Genomic DNA, 22,537 nt, shown 5'->3' on the forward strand with positions numbered 1-22,537 from the left:
AGGATTAGTGGAGAAGAACAAACCTTGTGCTGGAGCAAGTCGAAGATATCGAAGGACTCGTAAAGTAGCCAAAAATTGGGCAACCGTGGCTGCTGCATAAATTGACTGAGATGCTGCACCGCAAATAAGAGATCAGGACGATTGTGAGTTAGGAAATTCAATTATCCTAAGAGTCGTCGATAAACAGTTGGGTCAGGAAGTAAATCACCCTCATCCGATTTGAGCTTGATAGAAGAATCCAAAGGGGAATTCACAGCAACTGAAGTTTTAGACCCAAATTCACTCAACAGTCCCAAGGTAAATTTCTTTGACTAAGAATGATCCCCTATTTTTCTCTAATGACTTCCATACCTAGAAAATAATGAACTTGTTGACACCCAATTTTGGCCCTCCACAATGTATATTAATCATCGAGCTTCTTCAATTACAAACGATTTAAAATAATTAACTTCATAAAATTAAAAATATTTCACAAGTCATTTTTAAAGTGATTTTGTCATTTTTAATAATTTTAATAATAGACATGTATATATCTTTTATTATTATGTATATAATTATGTCATTTTATGAATATTCGAAAATCATCTCAAAATATTTTATTTTATTAAATTAGTTTAGTCTAAATTATGATTTTAATTTTGAACTAATTAGTTTATAATTAAGTTAATTATTTTATTAGTTTATAATTAAGTTAATTATTTTATTTTTTGTTAAGATTAATAAGCTCATTAATTAATATTAATTCGTCTTACTTAATTTTTAGGCGAATCACCAACTAAACTCAAATTGGCTAAATTCTTAATTTCAATTGGCTACAATTATAATTCATTTGGCCATCTTTTCAATTGTGAAATCTAACTATAATTTTACCCCTCTTAAAACTCTCTTTTCAACCCATTACCAGCCCATCATAATCTCAGCCCACAAAAACAACTATAAACCCAGTCTATTCCCAAAATACCCAATTCTGCCCACATAAAACAAATACCCCAGCCCCATTCTACAAAAGAAACTCAATTACAATATACACACACAATACATTCAAGGGAAAATTGTATATAATAGCAAACTATTAATTCAAATTAAATGTTATAAATATACTTTGATTTAATTGTACCATATAGCAAACTATTGTTATTTTCGCCACTCTCCCTGGTGGAATCTCGCTCGCCACTCTCGTTTGGTGGCAGTCTCGCTCGCCTCTCTCACTTTTATACAAACACAAATGTATAAAATGTGTTGGTGTTTGTATAAAGCGAGAGGAAATTGTATATATACATATATTTTCGTTCCCCTCTCCCAGATCTCGCTCGCCATTCTCCCAAATCTCGCTCGCCACCCTCGCGTCTCTCGCTTATACAAATAGAAACGAAATGTATAAATTGTGATTCTGTTTGTATAAAGCGAGAGAAAATTATATATACACATGCAAATACATATATCTTTATCCTATACACTTATAATTATACAATACAAATATTTTCTTGCCCAGTTTTCTGTTGCCTTTCTCTCTTTCTCATTTTATACATACACAGATTATAAAATTGATCTTTTGTATAAAACTGCTTTCTTTTGTATATGTATAGCGAATTATACAACTGCCTTCTTTGTATATGTATAGCGAATTACACAACAGTTTTTTTTATATGTATAGCGAATTGTACATATATATGTTTGCTATGGAGCGCAATTATGCAAACTTTGCTATAGCATACAAATATAAATTTTGTGTTTGCTATATGTGAAAGTTGTTCTACATTCAACAGCAACCAGCAACGCGACACAAATCGCGTACACACCCGACCATGCCCCTGCACATCTTCTTCTTCCAGCGAGAACAACACACGACCCATATACTCGTCTTCTTCTTCTTCTTTTTCTTTCCCGCTCCAGTATGCCCAAAAGTCCAACAGCAAATCGCAGCTGACCAAACCCTTATTACTCGTCCAACTAACCCATAACCTAGAGGCCTAGACGATCACTTCTCCATCCCTTTTTCCCCTTCTTCCAAAGAAATCTCCATCCCTTCCACTGTTGTCTTGAAAAGGAGCAAAGGAATTCGAATTTCAAATTCAAAATCCACCCGTTTTCCCACTCAAAAATCAAGCCTATTCTTCATCGATTTAAGATCGTTTTCTCTATGTGTTTAAGGGGGAGGAGACACTAGTTTTTTTATCCAAAACATGGGGGATTTTTCTAATAAGGGGAGAAATTGATAGGGGATATACAGCAAAAACACATCTTGAAAGAGTAAAAATAAATAAATAGAGAGTTTGAGCCTCTTCTATTCAAATTCAAAATTGTTTAATTTTTTGGAGCTCATCGAAATCTGCTCACAGTGATGGAAGTTCTTCGTGATTAAGCTCATCGTCCTAGTCTCGCTGCTCCGAAGAAGGTAATGTCCTTATTCCTACCTCTCGTTTTCCTTTCGAATGATGTATGCTCTATTTTGTTTTCCGCCTAATGAACCATTATTTTGGGACAGTTCATTGTTGGTTTGTTACATTTTTCAAATGATATAGTATTATGAGTTGTTTGTTGACAAGTTATTACTAATTAAGATGGGCTTTATTTTTTTCTTATCTATTGCTATAGCTCATGTATTGTGATTTGAAGCTAGTTCATCAAGCTATTTCTCACTGATTCTTTCATAGTTCTTTCTTTTTTAAAAAATAGAATTTTTGAACTTTGCGGCTTTGTGATTTAAGCTTTATCTTTTTTTTCATGTCGGCATGATCGATCGTTCTTGTCATCTTAGCATTCAAATGTAGTTAAAATAGTGCGAATCCTTCCAAATGTTTAGTCTCAAAGCTTCATTTTTCTTGGTTTAAACTCGTTTCGATCTTAACAAGTTACTAGTATGTCTCTGTTGTTGTACACCTAAATCTACCAAGTCGAACATGTTATCGTGCTTGCGTTGTCCTACCCAAGCATCCATCCCTCTGTTGTTCGTTGTGGGTTGTTACTTGTTATTGTCTTTAAAATCACTGGAATCTCAAAATCAGTAAATATGGCAGTAGCATGTTGTTTATTATGTTTTCTGGATTTGATAATTTCCTTTCCTCTTCATTTAAGTCTTGTTACCATCTTATGGTCCAATGTGTCATGTTAGAATTGAGCTTGTGTCTCTGTTTCATTTAGATTCTCGTCAAAAATTATTTGCTACTTGTAGTGGACTTAAGGTCAAGGATGAGATTTTGTTGCCTTCCAAACCTTGGCTTGTTCCAGCACTCGCTTTCCTTTAATCAAATGCCTATCCGTGAGCTTTTAAATTAGATGTCCAGCATTTGGTTTAATTTAGATTATTAGGTTGCAATGCAATATTTTGATTAAATTTATGCTAAGTCTATCATTGATCCATGTGCTTGATTGTTGGACTTAAAGTTCTCAACGTGGTTACCGCACCAATTTGTTTAAAACATGGATTTGTGAGTGATAGGCTTGCTGCAATTCTGCCTCTCTTTATGGCCTCTTCGTTTCTTTTTATTCCTTACTTTGGATAGTGTATGAAATGATAAAGTTGTTTTTCATTTCCGTATTTTAGCTTTAGCTTTTCATTGTAAGAAATGTCTCTCCATGCCAAGTTCTATTAAATCATTTATATGGTGTTAATTTACTTTTAATATGCATTTGCCAATATCTGTAATCAAGGACTATCAATCTTGGATTGGCTACTGATACATTTTTAAATCCAAAAGCATTGCCTCAGTTGTAATTTTTTTTTACAGTGGCATTATAGTTGAGTTTTGTTCTGTTTGAATTATTGTAGCTAGATATGCATTGGACTAATCCTTATTATCTTGCCTTGCATGAAACCCCTTGGTTTGAGTCCATTTGACTCTCTTCTATCTTCTCCTTTTGCATTTCGGATGTGCCATGAAGTTTCAAACTCAGCACTATTGAGTTGACCTCATCATTCAGAGGAATTGAAAGCTGAGACAGGTCTCGAAAAGCAGAGATGTATTCGTATACATCGGAAAAACGAGCTGATATACACTGTGATACTCTGGTATATACACTGTGATACAAGGACGAAAATGGGCTAAAGGTCCAAACTCGCAGCAGCAATTTTGGCCCAAAAAAAGGGTCCAAATTCATCTTCTCCTTTATTCCCTTAACTTACTTAATTGTGATTATTTATTGCTTTGTGTTTTTTGTTAACTCTTAACTCTAACCTTAAATAGCTTAATTAAATTCTCCAAAAGATGAACTATATTCTTTATGTTAGTTTATTTTAATAATTCATTTTTATCAACTCTTATACTTTTATCGAATATATTTAGTCATTTTTTTTATTTATTCTTCAATTAATTTAAAATAGTTTTCATGCTTTAATTAATCAAATTGGTTCAAATTATTATTTCAAAATGAATTAAATAAATTCCAATTAATCTAGTTTTGTTAAAATTTTATTTACTTATAAGGTTCAATTCAAATGTTTCAATTAAGGTTCAATTTTCTTAAAAATTAAAAATTGTTCTGTTAACTATTTTCTCTAGTTAATTGAATATTGTAAATTAATATGATTATTTTTATATTAAATCATTTTCCTAAAAAATAGTCAAAAAATATTTTAACCAAGTCATAGGATAACCACGTGTTAGCGGGCGCTTCAAATGCCTTAAAACCATTCTTGAAGCGTAAATAAGAACCTCTTACCCATTTTCTCTAAGTTTTAAGACTTAATCTGTTAGAGTCTTTTTAAATTATAAGTTTTCTTAATTTCTTTAAAAAAAATTAAGTGGCGTCTTTTTTCTAAGTATTTTTCTCAAATTGTTTTATACTTGGAACATTTCAAAAAGTGATTTTTCTAAAAGATAGTAAAATTACGGCATAACAGAACTGCCCCCAAATCTTTGACCTTGAATTCATTATCCAAGAACTGCTTTAGAGCATTCAACTCACTAAAGTTGTTTCCGGTCATTAGAATATCATCAACATAAATTGCCACAATTGATATGAGATCCGTGTCCTTTTTATAAAATAAAGAGTAATCATTTAAAGAAGACACATACCCTTTAAAGTTGAGAGTTGTTGGTAGTCTGGCATACCATTGTCTGGATGCCTGTTTTAAACTGTAAAGAGATTTTTTCAGTTTGCAAACTTGATTAGGAGAAGAGGGATGCATTCCTGGAGGAAACTTCATATAAACTTCTTCAAACATTTCTCCATGGAGAAAAACGTTATTTATATCCAACTGGAAAAATTTTCAATTTCTCTTTACTTCAACAACAAAAAGAAGATCTGATAGTAGTCATTTTAACAACCGGGGAAAAAGTTTTATTATAGTTGATGCCTTCCCTTTGAGTATCCCCTCATATCACAGTCAAGCTTTGAGTCTCTCAATACTTCCATCAGATTTATGTTTAACTTTGTCAACCCATTTGCATGGTAGAGCCTTGTGACCTGTTGGGAGTTCCATAACTTCCCAAGTCAGATTAGATATCAAAGCCTCAAACTCAGTTAGCATGGCTTGCTGCCAGCCAGCATGTAGTGAAGCTTGGGCATAACTGGTTGGTTCGGTGATAGAGGAAATGGAGTTCAACAAGTTCTAATTAGAAATAGAGAGGGCTGAAAAAGGTAGAATAGATGGCTAAACAGATGGAATAAAACAAGAAGAAGTGAGTTGTGTGAAGCATATTGCATTACACACATAATCACTGAGATAAGAAGGTTTAGTAACAACTCTTCCGGTCCTGGTAGCAACTGTAGAAGTAGGAAGGGGAGGAGATACATAAAAAGTGATAGGAGAGTGAGGATCCATTGTGTATGGAGATGAAGCAGAAGAATTGTCTGATGTTTGAGGAGATGAACATTCATCTGTCCATAAACTAGGATCAAATAATTATCAGGCTGTAAAAAATCAGAACTACTACAATCATGATCTTGAGGAAAAATAGGAAGAGGGGGAATAGGAGTAGAGGAAGGAAAGATGGATTCATGAAAAATGACATCTCTAGAAAAAATAATTTTCGTTTGATTTACGACAGAAAAAAGAAGATTCTCCAGGATACTGATGGTTCACATAGACTTATCTTTGTTTCTCATCCTGAATTAACAGAGAATAAGCCACATTGACACTGGGCAAACGAGTGATCATGAGAATGTTTCCCCTAACAGAGGTATAAGCTTCATTTAAATCCATAAGAAAATGAATAAGTCTCTCATCTTGTAAAGACTTAGTGAGTTTATCCTTTCCACCATAATTTCAATTACAACCACACCTCATATTTTCATTTAAAGTATCAAGTTCATCCCATCTTCTTTTTATCTTTGTAAAATAACCAGCTATGTCATTTATATCCTGAACTAAATCATTCAATTCTTTTTGCAGGTGGTATAATTGTGCTCCATTTGGTTGTCCAAACCTATCCTCTAGGTCTTTTCAGAGGTTCTTTGCAGTAACGGAGTATATGACATGTCACAACCCGATTTATCAAGTCATGATGGCACCTATTATAACCCACCAGCAGGTAAGCCAACCCGTAACCCGGAACAACAAGTAATGGGTCTGAGGGTAGAAATTAAACAAGAGTAGGAAAATAACAATATAAACAGGCAAAAGCAAACCAAAAACATATATACAAATAAAGATCCCTCCCAGAACCTGGAAATCNCATAAGGAAAGAAGAAAGAAAGAGCAGATTAAACAATGAGCAGTTTTATCAAACCTTGCTCTGATACCATGAAGAAATTGAAGATAAAAGATGGAGAAATTTTCTGTGTATTTTTTCATTACTCTGTACACCTATTTATACATGAAAAAATGAACCCTTTCGTAACAGAATTCTACCAGCTATACATTCTAGAAACTAAATAATAAAAACATTGTGTATAAAAAATACTGTAAATACAAAAGATAAATATTAGCTTGTCCCACTTGTATTTCTTGAAACGTATCTCTTTTGCTTCATTTAGGTTGTGATATGCTTTGTTGATATCTATTTGAAAATATCTTTACTTTCTTCATATGAGAGCTCTTCATTGCTCTTTTCTTCTGTGAGCAAACTAGATTTTTTGGATGAAATTTCAACATCAACTGCGGCTATCTTGAGAACGGCTTTTTTTTATCAATTGCAAATTCAAGTCAATGATTCTTTTTGCTTTAGATGTCACTATAGTTTTATCATTCTTATTATTGTTGCTTTAAATTTTAAAAAAAATTTGTTATTTTCATTATGGTTGTTGCTCTAGTTTTGTTATTGTTGCTCCATTCTTTGTTATCTTACTATGAAATTGTTATTATTTTTTTTGTAACATTCGTGTTTGGTTTTCTGCTTATCTGTTTTCCACATTTTTTAATATTATAATTCTTGGATATTAACTAATTTGAGCAAGATACTACGATACTTGGCCGATGAAGAAATTTAATTGATTTTCAAGGCCTCTCATGACACATACATAAATTGAATTTTATTTTTTTATTATCATTTCCTTACTTTAGTTTGATCAATATTTATTCATTACAAACACTTTTACTAAGTGTTTTGTAGGTACTCAGAGCTACTTCCCTAGGAAGACACTCAAAAGGCATTTTGAATAATTTTCTAATTTCTTCTTATTGTTGATCTATATTATTGACGATATGCAAATATTAGGTTGTCTTTCATTAATACTTTACTTTATTCTCTGTATATATTTTATGGTTATTATATTCGTGAAAAAACAAAAGAAATATCTCCTCAATCGAAAAAAATGAGTTCAATCGAGATCCATAGTTATGATTTCTGAAGGGTGTTAATAACTTTTCTTTGGAATACCTTAGACTCTTATCTAGAATCTAATTGATTTTGTAATACAATTTCTTGAATTTTTAATAGGGTTTTTTAATTTTTCTAAAATTAGGCGATAACGGTAATACTCCAAAATTTTAAATTAATTATTTTTGTTCAGTCCGACGAAGTTACGTCCTATTTGAAAAAATAGAATGTGACAAGATTAATTAGACACTATCACCTCCATCATTAAACACAATTATTATTATTTCTTAAAAACATAACTTTTTCTTGATAAAAATATTATAACACGTCATTATTTTTTCTATATAAAAGAACATATTAATTGTCATTTAATGATAAAATTATTTTTCCTAATGAAATAGATAATATTTTTATTTCTTAATATTCTTTTAATTGAAGAAGCATAAGCATATGCTAATATTAAAATTAAGACATAGCAATTATAATGTCATAAAACACAAAGATTTATTACATTTTTCAAATTATAAAATATCTTTAAAATATCAAGGAGTTATTGTTAACTCTTTTTCATATTAATTTTAAAATTTTGAAATATATTAGCAAATGTTTATCCTACTTCAATTTGAAAAATGTTAAGAAATACAAAATATTTTCTATCTTATTAGAATTCTTAAAATTATTATCTAAATAAGAATTTTAAAACTGTTACCATATATATAATCAGCTTTAAAAGTATATAATGTAATTTTATTTTAATTGATAAAAAGAACTTTAAAAGGAAAAAGATTCTTTAGAAATAATATTTTATTAAGAAAATAATGTATTCTAAAAAAATTTTAAAAAAAAATTCATTCGAAAAATGACACTTTTGACCTAAAAGTAACAAGATAAACATTTTTGAACTTAAATATTAATGACTCAAATATTTTTATTCAATTTCACGTAATTTGAAGATATTTTTTCCCTTTTCTTTAATTTATCTCCACCTACTCCTCTTACCAAAAAAAGAGTGGAAAGAATGAATAGAAATATTAGTACTATAAAGTTAAAAACAAATTTGAAGAATACGAGTAGAGCAGCCCACCACAGGTAAGAAAAAAAAATCCCATCGAAAATCAGTGAATCAATCAGATCTGAAATTCAAGTGAGAATATGAGTGGGGTATTCACAATTTCCTCACTGTATTCTCCTGCTCCTTCTCCTACTCCTTCTCCTACTCATCGTCTCCAAAGAAATTGCATCATTCCCCCATGGAATTCCTCTTTTCCAACCACAAACAGAAGTGGAAATGTTGCACCACTCACTTTCACTTGTAATTTTAGCTCCAACCCTCCTCCTCCTCCTGGTATGTCCTATTTTTTTCAATAATCTTTTAAACATGTATTTATGTTTAGCCTTTTAAGGAAGTAGTGGTGTATATTACTGTCACCCAGTAATTGTTCTGGTAGTGGAAGGGTTTGAAGTTAATGAAAGGATGGAAAGGGTTTTAGTCTTGGAAAAAAGTGTGTACTAAAGAAATAAGTTAATATGTAGTATACTAAACACAAATAATCATGTTTAATTAAGTACAATAACAGTGATAACATATCCGGTGTAATTTAACAAGTGGAGTCTGTGGAGTGGTGTGTATGTAGATTTATTCCTAACTTTGTGAAGGTAGTGAGGTTGTTTTCGATAAACCTTCAACTTAAGTAAAGCATATCAAAATCAAGTATGGAATGAAAATAGAATAATGAAGAAGTCATGTTAAAAGTAAATGAGAAGAGAATAATAGAAACAACAAAATGAACAAATATAAGGTAATTGAAGTATAATGACTAGAATGTAGGAGAGGAATAATAAGAATATTAATAAGGAAAACTAGACAATGTTCGACTATCTACTCACTTTCTACCATAATACTCTACCTTCGTATCCTCCTATCTTGGGTCAAGTGAGCCATGTCATGTCTAAGCACCCCGACCCAGTATTTCTTTGGCCTACCTCAACATCTTCTCATACCCACCATAGCCAACCTTTCACACCTTCTCATTGGTGCATCTCCTCTTCATATGCCGGAACCATCTCAGTTTTTACCTCCCTTATCCTGTCCACCACAAAAGTCACCTCCACCTTGTCTCGAATATCTTTATTCTTAATCTTATCTCTCCTAGTATGCTCACACATCCATCTCGACATTCTCATTTCCACTACTTTCACCTTCCGAATTTGCGAGTTTTGACTGGCCAACAATCCGCCCTTTATAACATAGTTTGTCTCATAAACACTTTATAAAACTTACCTTCTAAGTCTTGTTGGGACATTCTTATCACACAACACACGGATGTGAGCCTTCATTTCATCCACCCCGCTCTAATACGATGGCCAACATCATCATCAATCTCCACGTTTTCTTGGATTATTGACCCAAGGTACTTGAAACTTCCTCTACTTCCTCTACTGGGAATCACTTGTGTATTAATTCTCACTTTCACACTTGCCATGAGCAGTCTTTCGTATTAGAGTTCGAGTGCCAAATCAAAGTGACAAAAGGAAAAGAAAGAAAGAGCTTCTATGTGCAAGACATGAATTTAACTTGTGATTGATGTGCAATTAAAGAACAAAGGAGCAGCTTCTTGCCAGGGGCACCCATGAGTGCATTTTGAGGATGGACCTCCTTTTCCAGTATGACCTTTCTTATAGTTTCCTACCCACATTTCTGTTCTTGAGCCACTGATTATGGGTGAACGTGCACTCTGTAGTCATAATGTAGGTCTGCTGCTGTGTTGTGGTATTGCACATTTACTGACTTAAAACTTCTTGTTGATGTGGCATCAGTGACTGAAAACGTACTGACTGAAGATCTTGAATCCAGTCGCTTGCTTTTAGTATCCATGATGATAAGTTATGGTTTCTCCCTTTTGCAAATTGTCTAACTGGTCGGTTGGGGCCTTGAGTCGCAAGGAGTAAGATACCAGATATACTTGGTAGTCATATCTACTTCAAAGGAAACTTGTCTAAAACTAGAATTACTATTGATCCCGGAGAATTAAGGGGAAAAAAAATCTTCACATGTCCATATTGATTAGTTTTAACTTTATGATTCTTGCGAGATGATAGGTTCGACCTTCTGCTTTGAGCCCGACCTAGAGTGAGCTTCCCAATAGTGTCTTCCTTCCTAGAGATAGAACTCTAACTATTAAATGCGTCCCATCACCTTATTCAAGATGTCTGAGATATCTCCATAATTAATATTCCCTCCCCTGTGTTATATGTAGGTGTTTGACCGGATACTGAGTTTAATAAATTGAAGAAGATGTTTGACATGTAAGCCATATCCTAAGTACCCTAATTATCCTATTACATGAGTGCTCGGTGAGGATTTCACATGTCTTTCTTTTTCTCTCTCATTGTAAAAGAATGAACTTTATCAAGTGGGTCCACAAGTCGTGTCATTAAGTTTAAACTGGGAATGTTAATTTAAACAAATTCAAAAAAGAAAAAGATGTCATTCTTTTAGATAGATTAAACAGGAAAGGGTGTCACATAATATAAGTCAGAGGAGTAATTTATAATAGACAAATCCATTACACTTGTGTTTTGGACTTGCTTCTTGGTACAAAGGGAGGGGCAAAGAATTCTTGTTTCAGTTCTGTTTGTTTAAAAGCTGTATTGGCTAACTTGGATTGGTTTGCCATTTCTCCACTGCTATTTCATTTTAATTTTTTGTTATTCAGTAGGGAATATCACCCATTGCTCATATTTGTCTCTATTTGTTGTCCTTGGTACCATTATGGTATGGTGGTGTGCTGCTTGTATGCTAAAACATATTGTTTAGCAAAGGTGATATGAAGGAGGTACAGTATATCCTGCCTAGTCATACGGTATACTTAAGCTACGGATGTTGGATAATAGTCGATGCCTTTGGTTTGTGTTATTAAATATGCCTTACCTTGTGTTAAAGTAGTTCCAGTTTGGTAGTCATGTGATTGGCCAGAGTGATATGGATAATTAAAACTTAGAAGCTATGACTGTGACTCTACAGCTAGGAGATCTAATTGTGACCACACGAAATAACTAAGTACAACGAATCATCAAGATGCTCAACAGAAAAAGAGAAGCATCTTGAGGGCTGTGTCTTCCTTGATTTACAAGTTCTACATACTGATCAATTAGAATTAATAGAGTAGTTCTATCATTTTTGTGTCCAGAATGCAAACTTCTGCTGACTGCAAAGTCATCTTCTGCCTTGGGAGTTCTTGCCTATTGTACAGTCCTTCTGACTTGGGACGTCTCCCTTCATTTGGAATAAATTCTCTCTCTGCTCCATTTGAAGAGCCTGCAATTTTTTATGATTTGTAGTTGCGGTTCAAAGAGACTTGCTTTGTAACTTGAAACCGAGAATACACCTTCCATTAGTTCTTCCCATTTCTTTTTGGCTTCTCTAGACTTTCTTTTTCCTCTTGCTTTGGTTTGGTTGGGTGCACGGCGGGTGTCATCGAGTTTCCTTTATAATATGAGATTAGTCACTAATTTGTTGTTTCTTCAGTCTTGCTAGATTCCTGCATATCTTCCAATAACTAAAATCATCTCTCTTGCAGGTGAAAATGAGAGTAAGAATATCCTTGATGCGTTCTTTTTAGGTAAAGCTCTGGCGGAAGCAGTTACTGAGCGCATAGAGTCTACAGTAGGGGAGTTCCTAAGTACAGTTGGCAGATTGCAAGCAGAGCAACAAAAGCAAGTTCAGGACTTTCAGGTATTAAGTAGTTGAAGTTGCAAAACTAAATGCTATAAGTTACATTAATTAATATGAATGGTCTGAGCAATTTGTTTTATTTTCCTTTGGGAGGCCCTCATTCAATGATATTTAATAGTTTCGGATTGGCATTTACCAACAACTACAAGAAAACCTGTAAAATTAGAAAAAGCTAAAATTTTGCATAATGTTTCCTCTTGGTATACACACAATCAGCCTGTGTATCTTTACTATGTTATTCACAGGCTAAGCATCGTAACGATGAAATTCTTGTTTATGATTCCTGGATGTCCAGAGTTGTTTAAAATCCTTAGTAATAAAGATTATAGACTACTTCGCAAGAAATGTGTAACCTCAATGGTTTGTGCAAAAACAGGAGGAGGTTCTTGAAAGAGCCAAACAAGCCAAAGAGAAAGCAGCACGTGAAACAATGGAAACACAAGGACTTATTTCCAACTCGTTTGAAGCAGATACATCGACAGCAATTGCAGCCTCAGCTTCTGGGAACATATCTAGTCCACGAACAAACATAAATTCCCAGCCTGCCAAGGACTCTGAGTTAGGGATATCAAATGGAGACTGATACTGTAGTTGTATTACATTCATCCTTGTGATGAAATCTTGTTATACCTAGTTTAGATTTATTCAATGGAACAGTATGATACTTGTGGAAGAGGAACAGAACTTTCTCTGTGAATATCATTTCACCATAAATATTGTACCTTTTCACTTTACATACATAGTTGATACAACTTAATAAATTCTAGTACAATGTTGTAAGTCGTGTTGAAGGTGCAAAAAATTGTACATAGATGATAAAGCTATCACCACATCAAGAAATTCTCTAATCTACAGAACAGAGAGACTAAATTTGTGACTTACAAATTAGTCGTGCAAATAACATGTCTGTGGACTCGTTTTACATATTTCGTCTGTATTATGAGACAAACTAAACTGGGGAAAGAGACAAGATGCAATGGACAAAAATGTTTATCGTGATATATAATGGCCTCAATTTAGTACAACAGAAAAGATTTCTGGTAGCAAATATATTTTACAAGGCAAACAAAAATTCAGCAACCACAAAAACTAATTTCAAGCATAGTTCCTAGCTGGGAGTTTATCGTCATTCATAATCCAACTCAACCCCAGATGGCAGCTCAAATCTGTTGTTCTTACTTTCATCAGTTGCTACAACTTCATCGGCATCATCCATAGCAGAATCCTTCTTGATATAATCTACCTTAAAGTCATAATCGCCATCCATATCACTGTCAGTTGAGGTCTTGTCTTTCTTCCTCCTTTTCTTCTCAGCTTTCTTCTGTTTAGTGTTCAACATGCCTTCCTCACCGTATAACTTCTCATTCTGTCTACTACTAGCACTTTTGCCCCTCGTCTGGGATCCATCTCCTTCTCCGGAATCCATTGGCTCATCTCCATTCTCACTAACAAGGTTTTCTGTCGCATTATCATTTTCAGCCAATGGCTGCTGCAAATTGTCCTGAAATGTATATAGGAAACATAATTCAAGACTCTCTTTTGAAAAAGACTATAGTTGTGAGAATCATGCTCATAAATGGAGAACGCAAAAAAAATGGCCACATATGATAATTGGGTTCAAAGAGCATTCAAAGATGACTTAATAGCCAAAGCAGCCTTTATATACAAAACTAGATGCAATCATCTAAAACTGATAACATATGAAGTTCAGAAATGGTCAAAGGTACAGCAATTACAGAATACAACACTAATTAAATACAAGTAGTGTTCCTAGAAGTATAACAGGGAAATCACTTACCTCGAGCATGTTATCATCAAAGCTAACAGGCCGATTTGATGGAACTTCAACTGGGTTAAAATCGTTGACAGATTTCAGACTTCCAATTATAGAGGACTCACTTCCATAAACTTCATCGATATTGAATTCTTTCCCAAGTTCTGAAACTATCTTGACCTCTGAATGCTCCCCCTCGTTCCTGGTTGGGGGCAAGGTGTAGTATGGAATTTTCCCTGGAATGTGTCAATGGGACATCAGATTTTAATGATATGGTGACTTCAGCTATGAGCGTGAAACTCCCTCATATTTTTGAAGTTTAATTCTTTAGAAGGGAACTAAATGGTATTCACACATACCCTCATTCCAGTCGTGCAGAACGATCCTTGCAGCAGCATCAACATCAACAATTCCTCCCTTTTTGAGCTTACCCCTAACCATAGCAACTTTCTGAAGAAAGTCATCCACGGAATCAAAGGTAGGAACCTTGTATATGGTAACCAACATTCTTTCTGGACAAAGTTTGAGAATCTCCTTCACTGTAAACCCACAGAACTACCAATTAGATACATCAATACTATTGAAAGAGTAGAATCAGAAGCAAAAATGGGAAACAAAATCCAATTACCAGGACCAATTGGGTCGTCCAACTTCTCTATCCTCTTGCAATTTCGAAGAGCAATAGATGCATCATCTTCAGATGCAGACCTAAGCATAACAACCCCAGGGCAGTCCAGCAATTTAACATTCTTATCTAACTGGACTTCTTGCAGGGATCTCGTTAATCCTGGAGTAGCACCTACATTGACTACGTGAGATCTCTTCAAGCTATTAATCAGGCTACTTTTACCAACATTTGGTAGACCAATGACTCCTACAGTGATTGATTTCTTGATCTGCAAGAAATTATCATTAGTGGGTAACAAAGAATAACTCAAGCATACTGCAAAATGAAATAACATGATTGACTAAACTAGACAAAGAAAGGTCTATGAAGTACTTTAAATTTCTTCTTATTTTATTCCTCCAAAACCTTTCATCTTATGCATCTAAACGTACAAGAATTTTACCATAGAACGCACCCATGTCGATAGTGGTCAAGTATAATTGGGCATTTACATGTGACAAGATAGCCATTTCCAGGTGCACCCACCTAAATGCAGCTAAACAAGCTGCACATATGATGAGTTCAAGTTTTTTTTATCAAACGATAAGTTCAAGGTTTGAAAGAGCATGAAAAGTGCAAGTAACTTTGCCAGAGAAGCTCAAACAACTTCTCGATGTTGATGACGAAGTTTAATGTCTCCTAGTTCATCTTGATTCTTAGAAAGCAAAGTTCTCTTAATAACACATTCAGAGACACCCAACACACCCAACACACCCACAACTGACAAGAGATAAGAGACTTGAAATGTCCAAAGTGTAAGAGAGGATTTGAGAAATGGGGATTATAATGTCAAGCTACTGTAGATTTTAAATTCCACCTCGCTTTATCCATTAGAATTTTGATGTCCCAAAAGCATTCATTTGAAATTCAAATTATCTGAATGAGAAAGAAAACAATTAAACCCATTGGTTACTAGCACTTTGTGCAAAAAGTATACAAGTTGAAGTTCCAATGCATATTCCAAAACTCAACTGCAACACAATCTAGAGAGAGAACCCCATAAAGATGATCCTGGAAGTACCTCATGGCTTCGTGAGTAATTCTTCAGCAATTTTATCAGTGTCTCGGCTCCAAGGCAATCACTGGTCTGCAGAAGATTGCTAGTCTTACTCTTACCAGCCTTTGAGGAAGGCATCCAACCCAGGTTTGACTTCTGTTCTTGGGTGCTACACTTGAAAGCAACCGTTGGTAATTCCTCTCTTAGATACTTTAGCCACTTTTCTGCAGCTTCCCGAGGAATGAGATCTGGAGAAAATACTTGAGAAGTAAAAGATCTAATCCAAGTAACAATGAAAAAGTAACCCTTCAAAGTTTCTCTACAGAACATTGTATGAACCATCAACAATCTAGGAATCTGATGCAACATTTCCAGAACAAAAAAAAACAGACCAGAATATAGGTTAGTGACCTATATCAAAAGGCTGAAAAGCTGAGACACGTACACATACATATTATATTTAGATATGGAAATTATTTTACATATATATATATTTCACACATCATAACCAATATCCACCTCTTTGTGCTTCTATGATTAAACTCCAACCAACAGCCTTTTACTTTCTGAATGACATAGTATAAGACATGGGGTATATCACTGTAGCTATCTTCGATAAGTACTGTAAAAGAAAAGAAAACCCAAGCAGATGCAGGATAATGCTAACAATAATAGAACAAAAAAAATACCAATTTTATTGAGGAGTAACACAAGATGTTTCTCAGGTCCTGCTCTCATCACCATCTTTTCCATGTCAAGACAGCGGGTACCAAGAGGATCTCGAGCATCAAGCACTTCCAGAATTACATCCGAAGCATCAATTACTTTGACCAACTCCTTGTAGAAAGCCCTTTCAGAGTTATCTACATCATAAAATCAAGTATCAAGATAGAAAGAAAAAAGGAGTAAGCCCTCTAATTTCACTCCCACTTCCTTTGCCAACTACAAATAATGAACATAACAACAACAACAACAACATACCCAGTGAAATCCCACAAAGTGGGGTCTGGGGAGGGTAAAGTGTACGCAGACCTTACCACTACCTCGTGGAGGTAGAGAGGCTGTTTCCGGTGGACCCTCGGCTCAAGTACAACCAAACCAAGCAAGAGAGGAGGAAACAATATATATAACATAACATCCAATAAGAAAAAAGGCATAAACAACAACGGAGACAGTAACATCAAGAAAATACTATGAGAGGCGAAGCGCAGTAAACAACAAATGACTAAGGATCACAGACAAGAACTACAAGTGCCAGGCTAGGACTACTACAAACGCTACCAACCCACACCCTCACAAGGAAAGACAACCCGCTAACCTTCAAATAATGAACATAAAGAAAAAAAATTCCACTTACCTCGTTGTTTAACAAAAGAAGCTGAGCCATCATTTACCCTTCCTCCTCCAACTTTTTCTTTCGTTGAAGTCAGATCTTCCAGTTTGGACACATCATCATCCTCAAGTAGTCCAAGCTTTCTCTTCTTAGCCTGGAAAACAATATCAGTGGGAGGTAAATATGTGGACAGAAAATGTCACCAGGAGGAAACTTAGGAAACCAGAAACCCAATAGCAAGAAACCTATATCAAACACGAGTTTTTTCCACCATTGACATATGGTTGGTCTTCCAACTTCAAGGCTGAGATGGCCCAGGCTCAGTAGCCACCTATACCTTTGTAAAGGCCCTTAATAGAAATGCTTAAGTCATTGATTCCACTCGGTTAATGTTCTATTTTTATCTATATAACCCTCCCCGAGCACACAAAAAAGTAGTAAATCTTACCTGAAAATGAGTGAGACACATTCTTTTTTATTTCATAGACCCAGGAATTCAGATAATTCCCATCATTAAATGTTTATGATTTATCTCAAATTCATTGAAATTCCTAAACAAGTCCAAGTTCCTTTCTATTTCTTTGTATCAAGTAGAAAAATATAAAAACCAAGATATTTTCATATCAAAATCAACAGATGACAGTGAATATCAGCGACACAGAGAACCACAATATCATTTCCATAAACTCCATTGAAAATTCCAGCACAAGTAGACAGCAATCAAACATTGTAAGGTAGCAAAAGCGCACCTTTTATTCATAAAATCAAGCCGATACAGAGCCTTTAAATACCTCTAAATCTATATATTCATTAGAAGGAGAGGAAGAAGCACCGCATTAAACCAAGTGGCAGCGCAATTAATAAGCCACTTGAAAGTTTTAGGACAATGCTCCAAAATTTTTGGAATTTGATCAGCTTGATAATAAGCATGAATTCCATATCATAGGTCCATGAAGTTTTCAATTTTGCTATCACGTATATCTCTAGAAAAATGGATGCGAGTGAAAGAGACCTTTTGTAAAGGAAAAATTAAAAATAACCTTAATCAGCAGTTCTTGAATGGTTGTTTATGAATTTACTGTTTATTATATAATTCCCTCAGAAATCACATGGTAATACCCATTGACACTTTATCAAAAGATCTTTTAGAAGATGCAAGGAAGTTGTTTGAGGAAATGTCCCTAAAGAATCTTTAGATTGAATACTCACATATACATTTCATTCATTGATGGATGTAGCAACTTAGGTCAACTACATGAAGTATTGAAGCTTCACTATGATAACAAGCTAAAGGACTAACACCAGATGAATTCACTGTCGGTGGAGTACTTAACAGCTATTGTAAGAACAGAGACATAGGAAGGTGCTCTTGGGTTCTTTTCTGAGTTCAAAATGAAAGGTACGCAACCTGATTTTTTGGTTTTCATGTACTTGGTGAGAGGCTCATGTGATAAAGGAAGGATGGAAGAATCTCGATACATTTTGAGGGAGATGTTTCAATCAAAACCTGTCATCGATTTTCTTGGCAGAGTTGAAAACAAGATTGAAACAAAATCTATTATAAGTTCTCTTTCTTTATTGTGTAAGTGAGGAAGCATCCAAGAGGCAGTTAATATTCTCAATGAAGTGGTCCATGTTATTCCCTATCAGAAGAGGGTGTGTTGTTTGGACTTTATTAGAGCAGCCTTATGATAGGAGAGAGAGAGAAGAGCCGATTCTATATACTTATTCTGCAGATTAAAAACAGATATAGACTCCAAATTGTGCAAGAGTTGGACAACATAGAAGGCATCAAACTACCACAATAACCAACGACACTCAAATAACCCAACTGCTCGACTTTAGTTCTTATGATTCATGTATTGCTTTATTGTGTTCAGAAAGGGAGTACGATAAAGCTAATGAAGTGGGAAAAGTTATTATTGGTTCAACGTAGAGCGTATTGGATTTTAGAAAAGGAACTAGGCAAGATATTGTTAATGCTGCTCCAAATTCTTCCAATTTATGGGTCCATTGTGAAATCTAACAGCTAACGAGGAATATGAAATTGCAAAGAAATCAGTTAGGCACATATTAGGATGATTTAAGAAATTTTTCAGATAGAATTTTGACTGTCAGTGATTGAAGAATTGGAACCTCCGTAGATGGCATTGAGAAAATACAAATCCCCTATGATCTTCTCTTGGATTGGTTCTATGGTTCTATGGCATTATGGCTTCTCTAGGTTTATGACAAAAGAAAGCTAAGATCCTGTTTCTCGATCTCGATAATTCCAGCAAGACCAGATGACATTAACGTACCTTGTAGCAAGTAGATTCTATCAGAGCACAAGGATATCCCTATTAAGTATAATGAGTATGTTGGATATGATCCACCACAGGTACTTAATCTAACAATAGAATTGTCTTAATTGAATTCAAAGATATGGTATAACTGATCCTATGCATGATTCTTTTTTGCACAGTAAGCATAAGGTTCTTGGTGACTGTGAAATTAGAGGAACAGGACATAGAGTATGATACAGTAGATCACCAGATATGACGAAAAATAGTGAAGGACCAGAGGCTATACATGGATATTTTAACTATTCTCTTAGAAGACTTTTTACGGGATTTAATAGAATAGTGTACTTTTTGGGCCAAAGGATGGAAGTGGCTTTTCTAGGATTTTTCCAATCATTAGAGTGGTGTCATCCCCTTTCATTCGTGTCTGATGGATAAAATCCCTTGGGCCTTTGTTCATTTTGTTTAAGAAGGCAGCAACAGATACAGCATCTTTCCATAGATGGTTTGGCAAAAAAATTTGTTAACTTTGGGAGACATGAGTAATAAACCAATTAAAGATCATCTTTGGGACAACCAAGATTACTCTTAAATCTCTGCTACCAAGGTTTCCTTGGTTTGGCATAAGTTATTTCACAGTTAGCAGCTAAAATAAGTTCATACTCAATAACTGTTCAGAAGAAATTTAATAGCCTCTTTCCTCTTCTTTTTCAAGTGAACTTCTTTTTCTTCTAATAGAATACTGTTATAATTAATGTAATATCATTATACTTTGATATGTGTTTTGATGTTAGAATTCCCCTACTTCTCCTTTTGCGGCTTTGCGAAATACCATAGATTTGCTTCTTAATATCTAATTACACATGCACACCTACATCTCTTCAACTGTTAACGTTTCCAGATTATATTAATCAAGTGTTTCTAGCTTATCTATTAATTTGATGTAAACATCAGTGCGGATAAGTTATTACTATCTTTGATTTCATAATTTTACAGAAAGCAAAATTACATGTGCTCTTACTAGTAACAGTATAAAGTTCAAATAAATCTGGCAAAGCATAGATAGCATGGGAAGAAGAGATTACCCTCTCTTTACGGGCAGCTTTCTTCTGCTCCAACTCATCGAGAGCACGAGCACGACGAGCCTCAAGAGCCTTGAGTTCCTGCTCCTTAAAAGGCCAATCATTAGGAATTCCTGGATCTTTCTCTACCTTAGGTTTCTTATTAAGTCCAAGCTTTTTTGCCTCTTTGGCCTTCTTCTTATGGTGCTCCTTCACTTTCCTTATAATCTTATGTTTCTGCTTCAAAGACACCCTCTTACTCTTACTCTCTGCAAAACATCTGCATATTATTAACCAAAACTCAAAGGAAAACTGAATCAAAACTTCAATTCAGTTACTTACTTTTGCTTTTCTTCACCATTTTTGCTTTGCTGATTAGGCTGTCTCTCTCTGCTCTTTCAGAGATTTAATAACAGGGAAGGAAGGGTTTTAGGGTTTTGGAGGTGGCTGCGGAAATAATAATACTAACAAAAAAAGGATCCAGGTCAATTATTCGGGTCGGGTTTCCGGTTGGTGTGGTAAGCCCGACCCGGATGCACGTATCAAAAAAAGAGTTATGGGGTGAGAGAGGCTCGAACTCTCGACCTCAGGATTACTCGTTAAGCTATGAGACCTACGCGCTAGCCAACTGCGCCACCACCCCAATGTTGCTACTATTTGTCCCTTAATGTTATTCATAACTTGAAGTACTTTCAAATATTGTACTCGAACGTTAATTTTCACAATAGTGGAATCGTGGCATGTATACTTCAAAAAGGGATTGCGTTTGGCGATAGATTCTTAAATATTTTTGGACAATTAAATTTGGGTGAAATTTCAACATGTTTTTTGGTATCGACTAAATTTGAGTTCGCGTTGAAAAGTTCATATTAAAGGTAAAACACTTCATAAAAAAGTCGACTCCATACCCTAAGAGCACTTAAAATATGTTTGATCAAATACCATATTTATAGCCGACTATATATAAATATAGTAGTATAAGGTAATTAGACTCCAAATGTATTTTACCAAGTTCGTCCAGATCTGTCTTGACTTATCGAAAATAGGAATAGTTCATCGTTCTTGTTTCATCATTATTCTTGTTTCTTCAATACCATTGACGCGAATCACCGACATTCAAGGTCGAAGTAATTTAAAAGTTTCATCAACGAATTCATGAAAAAAATTTATTCATTATTTTTTTCTATTTCAGACTTTAAAAAGATGTGTAGAAGAAACATAATTCAACTTACAAAGACATAATTACGTTTATTATGTTTATTATACTTGATATACTCGAATATGAAAAATACTCGAACTTATTAGCAGTTTAAGATAAATTATTTTTAAAGAGTTTCCTCTTGATAACATATATTTTTTTTAAAACTACTGTTTAAATATATTCTTAATAAATTTATGTCACGTTCATAATCCAGTACTCATTAATTGATAAAGAAGAAACAAGCGACACTCATATCAAGAGATTAATAATTAGTGAAAGAGAAAGTAAAAGAACTTAAGAATCAATTATGGTGAATAGGATTCAATTTGAATTAATAAAGAATACTAGTAAATAAATAAAAATGAATGGAAGGTAAAATTAATAATAAAAAAACTTCACACATTAATAAAAATGACAAAAAAAAAAGCTTCCAAAAATTAATGTTGCAGACGAGGTTCGAACCTGCACTGCCCGTGGCAAATTGCCTGCTTTGCCAATTGGGATTGTTCACCATATTGTTCAGTGGGTGACAAAAAAAATATATATTAAATTTCTTTTATATATATATATAAAGTTTTTTCCGAGATCAGTGGGTGCCGTGGCAACCCCACAGGCACCCATATATAGATCCGCCCCTGGAAGACATGAGATCAATTCAAAGTATTTTTAAAAACCCTTTCCACGGTATTGTTGTTGTAATATCATATTAGAGGCATGAAAAGTAGTAAGTGTCTTTTCCAACATGTCCTCATCTTTTATAGTTTCCCCACATTATTTCAATTGGGAA

At 34.3% G+C, this 22,537-nt stretch overlaps 2 protein-coding genes and 1 non-coding gene across 4 annotated transcripts; 1 reads left to right on the plus strand and 2 right to left on the minus strand.

Moving 5' to 3' along the window:
* Positions 1-8,747: 8,747 nt before the first annotated feature.
* Positions 8,748-13,169, plus strand: LOC125870757 (uncharacterized protein At4g13200, chloroplastic). Of its 2 annotated transcripts, none has more exons than XM_049551262.1 (3): positions 8,748-9,045; positions 12,281-12,435; positions 12,812-13,169. In XM_049551262.1, the coding sequence occupies exons 1-3, from the start codon at positions 8,853-8,855 to the stop codon at positions 13,016-13,018; spliced, it is 555 nt and encodes a 184-aa protein (XP_049407219.1). In that variant the 5' UTR covers positions 8,748-8,852; the 3' UTR covers positions 13,019-13,169. The 2 variants fall into 2 exon arrangements, with proteins under 2 accessions (XP_049407219.1, XP_049407220.1); XM_049551263.1 differs by having other exon boundaries at positions 8,748-9,038; positions 12,280-12,435.
* Positions 13,170-13,296: 127 nt separating this feature from the next.
* Positions 13,297-20,990, minus strand: LOC125870756 (guanine nucleotide-binding protein-like NSN1). The gene is made up of 9 exons (XM_049551261.1): positions 20,892-20,990; positions 20,574-20,818; positions 17,231-17,360; positions 16,563-16,736; positions 15,898-16,121; positions 14,838-15,105; positions 14,569-14,748; positions 14,234-14,445; positions 13,297-13,936 (listed from the first exon to the last, which is right to left on the minus strand). Exons 1-9 carry the CDS (start codon positions 20,908-20,910, stop codon positions 13,562-13,564), a joined length of 1,827 nt encoding a protein of 608 aa, XP_049407218.1. The 5' UTR covers positions 20,911-20,990; the 3' UTR covers positions 13,297-13,561.
* Positions 20,991-21,106: 116 nt separating this feature from the next.
* TRNAM-CAU (transfer RNA methionine (anticodon CAU)) lies at positions 21,107-21,192 on the minus strand. Its single transcript is given in 2 exon segments — positions 21,107-21,142; positions 21,155-21,192. It is a non-coding gene; the product is annotated as a tRNA-Met (tRNA).
* Between the last annotated feature and the right edge of the window lie 1,345 nt (positions 21,193-22,537).

This window comes from Solanum stenotomum, chromosome 7 (genome assembly GCF_019186545.1).
Source record: "Solanum stenotomum isolate F172 chromosome 7, ASM1918654v1, whole genome shotgun sequence".
Classification (NCBI taxonomy): domain Eukaryota; kingdom Viridiplantae; phylum Streptophyta; class Magnoliopsida; order Solanales; family Solanaceae; genus Solanum; species Solanum stenotomum.

Excerpts from the sequence above, each read along its gene's own strand:
- LOC125870757 (XM_049551262.1), top strand. The coding sequence starts at position 8,853 with ATGAGTGGGGTATTCACAATTTCCTCACTGTATTCTCCTGCTCCTTCT. Across the intron at positions 9,046-12,280 it reads CAACCCTCCTCCTCCTCCTG|GTGAAAATGAGAGTAAGAAT; the intron begins GTATGTCCTATT and ends TCTCTCTTGCAG. Across the intron at positions 12,436-12,811 it reads AGCAAGTTCAGGACTTTCAG|GAGGAGGTTCTTGAAAGAGC; the intron begins GTATTAAGTAGT and ends GTGCAAAAACAG.
- LOC125870756 (XM_049551261.1), bottom strand. Across the intron at positions 17,361-20,573 it reads AAGCTGCCCGTAAAGAGAGG|GCTAAGAAGAGAAAGCTTGG; the intron begins GTAATCTCTTCT and ends ATTGTTTTCCAG. Across the intron at positions 14,749-14,837 it reads GGACGACCCAATTGGTCCTG|TGAAGGAGATTCTCAAACTT; the intron begins GTAATTGGATTT and ends GTGGGTTTACAG.